General features: G+C 32.6%; 1 protein-coding gene across 1 annotated transcript in view; it reads right to left on the bottom strand.

The window, feature by feature from the left end:
- LOC129224811 (DNA topoisomerase 1-like) overlaps positions 1-6,282 on the bottom strand; it is a 31,400-nt gene extending 25,118 nt beyond the window's left edge. The window contains exon 1 of the mRNA XM_054859359.1: positions 5,969-6,282. Within this exon, the coding sequence (XP_054715334.1) occupies positions 5,969-6,282 (314 nt within the window). The remainder of the gene's footprint in view (positions 1-5,968) is intronic.
- Positions 6,283-9,013: the final 2,731 nt, after the last annotated feature.

Genomic DNA, 9,013 nt, shown 5'->3' on the forward strand with positions numbered 1-9,013 from the left:
AGCCAGCGTCAATAATATAAGCATTTTCCGGTCTTGTAGGCCGTGTTCCATAGGAGACGCTGCTGGCTGCACCACGGTTTACAAGGCTGCATTGTTTCATTAATCTACAATGGCATTGTAAAATGGGTTATAATTATCAAAACGAGAAACCGGTTTTTACAGTAACGTTAACCACGTTTCATTTATCTGGATATTTGTAACGAACATCTAAAGCGTTCAATTGATGATGTAAAATTAAATCTCAGACGAAATATTTTTCAACTTAACTCAATTTTCAAGAAACAATAGTTGCACAGAACTAGCCTCATAAGTGATCTACATACCCTAAATATTAAAATTCTTTCTTGAACAATATTTTTCATAAAATGGATGTTTTAATTTTTTGATCAGGAATTACCTCATCCCTAATGTTAATTTACACTGCAGGTTTTTTTTTTTTTTTTGGTTCAAATTCTAATTTTTTTTTTGTGTTTAAAAAAAATTATTAATATTTTTAATACATTTTTCTTGACTGATATTCTTTGTTCAACAGCTTTTCGATTCTCTCTCTCTATCATTCTTTTGCTAAAGTTAAACTTTCAAAAAATAACCTAAATATATCGTAAATGACGAAATAAAGCGCTCTAATCTTTTTTATGCTTCAGATATTACGCAAGCAAAAAAAACTTTTTTTCTTATAAATTTGTGCAACTTCTTCCATGAGGTGAAAAAAATATCATCTACGTTTTAAAACATTATTAAACATTTCCCCTATTTAAAAATTAATTATAATAACAAATACATAGGCTGGTAATTTGGTCAAAATTCAGCAGCAAAAAAAAAATACATTGCAATTGTTATAGTTCTTTAAATTAAACGATCTATAACATCACTGAGGATCTAAAATCACATATTTTTGTAATGGGTGTACTTTTTTAAAGCAAGACTGGGATATAAAAACTTAAAGTTTTTTTTTTTTTCACTTAATCTTTCGTGCTAAATTCTTGATTTAGTACTTCAGTTGAGCTATCATCTGTGAAATTAGCGATATTGAATTGCGCTTGTGTTTACCTCCAAAGTATTAAAGATGAATACGATCGATATTTTTCAAAGGAAAAGTGTAGGAGTATTTATTCCTTATTTTATTCTGCTCTCCAAACAAAAAATAATACAAAGCGGAAATTTCAGAAACCAACAATTCTTTTGAATTTTTTTATTGAAGAAATAGGTACAATCAAATTAACATCTTTCCTAATGTTCCTCATCCCTGTCAATTGTATTAATTTCCACTGTTAGTGACTCTCTAATACGAATTTTGCATTCAGCGATTTTCTCTAATACTAAGCGTTACATGATTATTCATTCAATGCAACCGATTTATGTTTTGCACCTTGTTCATGTCACACATCTATCCATGCTCATATCAACCATCTAATTGTCTCACAGATTTTGAACACTATTGAAATTCAACCTGCAAATCCAAGAGTTAAATAAAGCATAAAAATCTCCCCAGCAGTAACTGTAAGCTCTGACACAAAAACTAAGATTATATTTGCATAAACGTTGCAGGAATTTAATTCGTCCATATCAGAGCAACTTGCGAAGGTAAGTGTGTCAAATAAAGCAACCCATTGCTTTATATCTCGCTCGTTTATGGTTCAATTGGTTCCAAATTTTGCTCATTCATGAGATGACTCATAAAAAGTAAGAAAAAGTAATCTCATGTGAATATTTCAGTTTGAATTATATGTGGTTTTCAGCAGTTTGAACAAAGAAAGGTTATTTGGTCTTATTAGAAATATGAGTCCCCAATAAGGATGAACCTGAAAAAAACTCCAAAAAGTGCTGTCAAACTGAAAACATTGCAAAATTCTATATTGTCAGTAGGGAAAAAAATCAAACCACATTTAAAAATCAAAAAATACATTTAAACAACTTCATATTTGCTTCAATGGAAAGGATAAAGATCAATCGTCACATTCGGGGTAAAAATAAATCATTGTTTTCTCTCTTCCTCGTTCTCTTTTGAACTCAGTTTGTGCATATATGTGCAGCTGCAGCATATGCAAAAGAAGATCACATATTCCACTCATTCTTCTGATGTACTAATAAGAACAGCGGTGTCTTAATGAGACAACCCATGGCCTTATTATGCTACAATCTGCTTCTCTAGGTTATCAAATCATGGGGTAAATGATGATATTTTTGGTTTTGAATTCCACAACTATATAAATTAGGCTGCAAGAACAATAAACAAGTTTTTGTAAGTTAGGAAAACATAGTGAACCATATTCAGTAAACTACAGCCCATTAGCTACGGCTAAAGCAGAAATACATGAAATACACCGCCAGCTCAGTCATTTCTAGCCGAGGAATGCAGTTTCGTGCTTATTAACACTCATCAGCCCGGAATAGGAATAACATGAGCTGGAGGTGGAAACCCTCTTAAGGAAGCCAAGAGTGCCAATAAAACTGGTAGCTAATATTATCAGCACAGAATTAGAGTCATTAGAATTAGCACAGAACAGGCGAGTGACCGAAACAATGATTCGGTTTAACTCGAAGATTGAAGGCAAAGCATGGTATATTCAGTAAACTACAGACCATTAGCCAGGCTAAAGCAGAAATACATGAAATACACCGCCAGCTCAGTCATTTCCAGCCGAGGACTGCATTTTCGTGCTTATTGGCACTCATCAGTCCGGCTTAGGAAGTGACTGAGCTAGAGGTGGAAAACCTCTTAAGGAAGCCAAGAGTGCCAAACAAGCACGAAACTGCAGTCCTCGGCTAGAAATGACTGAGCTGGCGGTGTGTTTCATGTATTTCTGCTTTAGCCCTGGCTAATGGGCTGTAGTTTACTGAAAATACTATGTCTTGCCTTCAATCTTCGAGTTGAACCTAAACATTGTTTGGGTCACTCGTCTGGGGTCTGTGCAAATTCTATATCAGCTACCAGTTTGGCACTCTTGTCTTCCTTAAGAGGTTTTCCACCTCTAGCTCAGTCACTTCCTAAGCCGGGCTGATGAGTGCTAATAAGCATGAAACTGCAGTCCTCGGCTAGAAATGACTGAGCTGGCGCTGTATTTCATGCATAGAAAACCATGATCAAACACGCCTTAATGAAAAATAAGACCAGGTAATATTGACGTTCTGTACGAGCACTCTTCTTCGCACGTTGTTTGTTGATAATGAACTGCTTGTCGAAACCCTTTGTCACTAGTTAAGCTCTTTGATGACGAGAATGTCCGATATAGCAAATTTTCGCTACACTACATCAGACATTGCGATCTTATTGGCCTCCATTCCCCTATTTGGCGCACCAATCTAATAAAATATAGCCAATGATTTTGTGCCACAAACAAACAAAAAAAAAACATTTCGCTCATTTGATAAACTACGAATCCCTTCTTCCAGCGAAATTTGGGTTCAAATCAAAGTGAAAACGGTGGCCTGACAAATAAATATAGCCGCCAAAAAAAGTCATCTATGTTTACTGCTAAATACAAATACCCCATTACTAGTTCCCCGTGAGAAGCATTTGCGAAAGAACGCAGCCAAGCAGCCAATGACGTGTTAACGTAGTCAGTGTATCGTTAAATTGTAATTAAACGCGAGATAAAATTAGTAAACGCATTAGATCAATATTGCTCGACTTCGATATTTCTCGATAAGTCATAGATTACAATATATTGTAAATTCGGTAAGTGATAAATTAAGTTAGGGATAATTTAAGTAACGTCCATCTCTTAATTTCTACTTTTTCACTTCTTTCCAGTTTTTTTTTTTTTTTTTTTTCAAAGCTCTTGAAGAAAAAACAAACTTAAAAATATTTTTACAATATCATAAATTTTTCAAAAAATTAATGATTTTTACGTGTTACGGTGCGACCGTATACCCACAACGTGTACAAATTGCTATCTTTAAAATGCTATAAAAAAATTTTTTTTAAGTTTATGCTTTATTTATGACACATAAAGATTCATTCTGTTCGAACAAATGGAAATAAAAAGCTGAATTTAAAACTCCGGAAATAAATACGTTTGTGGTCAAAATTTGAAGTTTAACCAATGCAAACTCCTATTAAATGAGCTGATCGAATATGAACTTTCATTAATTTAAAAATGTGTTCTTTAAATGCAACTTTTAACTATTTATTGAACACATAAATGTGTGCAACAAACATAAGAATCTTCGTAAATTTAATTTACCAAGAATTTTTAGTTAGATACTATTTCTAGAAACAGTTTCGGGTAGCAGCTGCTTTAAAAGGTTGATCCAGAGTATTATTTTATGAATACCATTCTATGTTTGTTTTTTTATTTTTTATCACTAAATCCACGGAATCCACTATCCATCATATTAGTTGAAAGGTATACCAATTAATGTAACATGCATGATTTTGTGAGGTAAAATCCTACGGAATCAAAAGCTATAAAAATCTACACTAGATAACACCTAACCATTTAAAATTATGTGAAAAAGCGAAACAAACAACTGTTGAAATTTTTCGACAGAAATAAAACATTAAAACCACATTAACTTAAAGATGCTTAGTATGGTATCTGATAGATGTAAAAAGTTGTGGACATATATTTTTTTTTTAATTTTCTTCTGTTTATGACACGTGTTAAGACATTATGATTTATTTACTTTTTTATTCATCTCTTCTAAAGGCCTGAACGGTAACGACGGCCAAGTTTCTGAAGAAAACATTGAGGGACGACTCCAAAAAGAAGCGAAAATATACAATTATTTGCATCCCATGCAAAGAATAAATACAGAAAAGTAATAAGTATGCAATTTATATTATGATACAGATGGGTTTTTTGGGGGGAGGGTGAATTTGGAGAAAAAGAAAAAAAGAAGAAAAAAGATGCTCCCATGTTTTTGAGGCATATACGGGCACATACAGAATGGACCACGAACAATCAATTCCGTTTGTGAACAACGAGTAAATATTTCTGAATTGTAATCTACACTACGTGATATAATGCAGGCAATCGATATGTATATTTCCTACTATGCGTAGTATACCATATGGCGTAAAACCAACGCTGTGCATCTAAGTACTGTACATGTCTTGAAAATACAGTAACGTTTTTTATGTACTTGCTTAACGTAGCTAGTTTTGTGCCGACCACCGCACCCAAGATCAAATCCAAAATTTGATACAACGTTTAAACAAATACAAAGATCGTATTTGTAATCAGTAAACCGGTGTTTTGTCTTCCATGCATGTAAGGCTTGTGAAATATCGATTTTCAAAATGAATTTTATATTTCTACCTTTCATAACGAAGTTTAATAAAAATTAGTTTCACAGACGGGCGTCAGTTATATGATCAAGGACCATTGTGAGATCAGTTCAAGGTTTCCTATTCTGATTAAGAATCCATGAAGTGTTTTGTTAATGCTTACCATTCTTTAATGACTATTCACCAATAATCTTTTTAAAATACCTTCTAGCTAATGAATTGTTAAGTCATTATAGAGCAAACTGATCTTTCTGGTATTCTGATTGTAGTAGCCTTACAAATTGAGGCGAGGCTTAAGATTGTGTGGACTCTTAATTTTTGAAACTTATTTGATACATATATGCAAGGAAGGAAATAAAAAAAATAAGAGCTGTCAATGAATGGCATAGCACCTTGAAATTTCAAAATGATGTTCATACAACATCATAAAATCATCAGTGTCAATAATCAGTACAAAATTATTTGAATACAGCAACTAGTTAGGGTGACGGTGGAAGTAGTATTTTTCTCTTCTTTACAAAGACTTTTTGAAAAATCTATGTTTCTTCACCTCTGCAAATTGTAATATGACTTTACAAACTGCCCATTGGGAGTATATCGTCGCCTATAAATTAAAGTAAGATATATTACTGCTATTCCTGGGAATAGATGTCTTACTGTTGCTCTGAGGTGACGATATATGGACACGATGTACAACGATGTTTGAAATTAATAATTAAACATACGTGCACTTACTTGTTAGGTGATTTTTTATTCCTTCCGGGGGACCTTGGCCGATGTCCATGCTTCTTGGAGCCAGACGATGAATCTGTGTCTTTGCTCTCCGTCGAAGTCCTGGTTACGAGCTCGTTCCTTTTACCACCACCGCTTCCACCAGAGTGGTGGTGATGGTTGTGGTTCTTGTTCAGGTTCTGGCAAGACCTGTTAAGATTCTCCGGAGACAAACACAAAAAGTTCTGCTGCTCATTTTTGTCGTTTTGGTCATCGAAAGAGTAGTGAGCTTTCTTTGTCTCATTGTGTTGGTGATGGTTCTTACGATCTAAAGACATAATTATTGTTTCAAGCAGTGAGATCTAAACATACCATTAAGTGTGCGTTTGCTGTGCACAAGACAATTCTGCGCACTAATATCATTGAAATAATCCACTGTTATGTGAGCATCCTATGAGAAAGCTGTAAATTTCAAAATGTCACTTCTGTACTCTTCTCCGGAACATTTTAGTTTCGAATAATTGTAACTATTACTCGTTAATCTTTCTTCAATCAAGAATTACGTAGATCAAAAGCCCTACCAGAAACAATGCAAATGAGTTGCAAGCTAAGACACTGAAAACTAGTTGCAGCATTGTGGTCCACGATAAAGGTTTTAAATATCAATGAAAGTTATTGTATGAGAAACAATATATCATAAATCATTGATATTGATTGTCAGAAGTATCTATTATTTCTAATAAACATTTATACTATGTATTTTTCAGCGAGAATTTCCATAAACACGAAAGAAAATATACTTAACTGTTTCGCAAGAGTGTTTTCACTTTATAAAATTCAAAGTGTAAGTATTAAAGTGTGAGTATTTCGCTGTAGACATCAAGTCAGAAATAAAAATCCTTTTTAATTTCAAATATGTTTGTTGATTCAAAAACAAAAGGAAGTTCTGTGGGATATTTAAAGTATTATCGTGTTATATAAAAATAAAAAAAAACTTGAGCACTTTTACAGGTCAAAAAAATAAAATGTTATTAATTTGTAAAAGCGTAAGGGTTGAAAGTTCCTGCTTAAACTTTTGCTTACTTGTTCAAATATTAATCTGAATTATTAAATAAATGAAATAAACTTTATGGTATCTTTTAAGTTCGTACTTTATCACATAAACTATTATCACCTTTAAAGAAAAGGATTACTTATGCTCACTTACAGAGCTTATTTTACTCCTTATTTAGAAATATTCTTTATTTTCAGCTCCAAATTAATAAAATACTTTTCGGAATTTCATTTTATTTTATCTGTGGTTTTAATCATTTTAATCAGTTCAACCATTTTTTTTAAATTTTTCAGTAACTCAAACACAACTTGCGTCTCAAAACCTTTTAACTAGTATTAGTACTTTCGAAACAAGTAATTTTGTATCTCCTAAATAAATGAGACCTTTTCGTTTGACCCAAAATATATGCTGTATATAAAATCTGTACTCAACATTTCACAAAAATGACCGTGGTTTAGCAACTGCTGTCCAACTGAAAAAATCAAAGATAAACGTATTTAAGAGTTTTTCACCTTACGTTTCTGAAAGAATAGCATATGCTGAACAAAAGTATTTCTATTCCGCTCATAAATAAAAAGAATTTCAAACCTTCGGTGTTTAGTTCGCGCCAGTTCCTCTTTGGTAAAGCTCAAAAAAAAAAAAAAAAAACGATTAGAATGGGGAAACTTAAACAATGAAACGTGATGTTTTACTATTATTACAAAAACATGTCATGTACTGTTCTCGTCCTGATACGCAATAATTCGTAATCAATGTAAGTTTTCACGTTTTGGTACAAATGTATATATTTCATGACATAGCGTTTGTATAAAATTGATAATATGCGTAAATATTCTTAAACCATATATATCATTCAAAATTTTCATTAATTTTCCACCAATGTTAATTTTGAAAAAATAATGGAATTGTAATTACAAGTTCAATATAAAAGAGCTTTGCAGTTTAAGAGCAAAATCTTCCAAAATTTCCTTTTTTCCTAGAAAAAATGTTTAACACACTGACATTCTATGTGTTATATGTACAGACACAAAATATCTGTTTTAATACAATCAACCATTTTTAAAACGAAGCTCCATCAAAATACTTCCCTAATTAAAAATTTTATCTACCTTTAAGGTTCTGCTATTATTTGTTGTAAATCAAATCGATGTTCAAGAAGTAACAAATCTTTGAAATAATCAAAATTTAAAAATTGTTTTTCATAGATTTCATGAAAATAGTTTTCACTGGATCATTTCACAATTATATATCATGAAAATTTTAACTTACGATGGAAAATTAATTATTTTTCCGTATAAAAACAATGTTTAAGGAAAAATATAGCATGCCATTTTTCTTATCTGTATCCCTGAATAGAAATAGCAAACACAAACTCATAATTTGAAATTTACTTCAATTTTAAATTTTTGGTCATAAGCTGTTCATATAATTTTTATTTATTGAAAATCGTTCGCAACGTTTTAGCTACACACTTAAGGAATCTTTCTTGTTAGAACAGCACTTTAAAAAATATGTAGTCTTTGAGAAATAGTAACTACATACTTCGTTAAAAAATAATCCAAAGTAAATTCCAGTAGCACCAAATAATATTCTGCAGGAATTTTTTACAAACTATAAAAGCCACGTGCACTTCAAGCAACACAAAAACTCACAATCCGGTCTTCATTTAGCATGAGTTTCGCTTACATCACTTGTTGAAGAAGGAGAAATAAATCAGCCATCACCTCAGTCCACTCGTTTCGGGTGAAAAGGTTTTTTTTTACCACAGAAGATAAGGAACAAGCACAAAACGGTAGGAGTATTTTTTAAGGGGAAGAAATTTTAATTGGTCCGGCGCAACCAGCCTTTCGATTCCTGGACGTTATCCGAAGAGCGAATGATTGTTGAATCCCGGAACACGCGGCCGCTGTTTTGCTCATGCGCAGAAGAATCGCCTGGGAGTCCCCGGGATGCCCACCTGTTGAGGGCACGTCTCCCAAATGAGAAATGGTGACTGTAAGTCGCAATTAAAAATC

This window comes from Uloborus diversus, chromosome 6 (assembly GCF_026930045.1).
Source record: "Uloborus diversus isolate 005 chromosome 6, Udiv.v.3.1, whole genome shotgun sequence".
In the NCBI taxonomy this organism is placed as follows: domain Eukaryota; kingdom Metazoa; phylum Arthropoda; class Arachnida; order Araneae; family Uloboridae; genus Uloborus; species Uloborus diversus.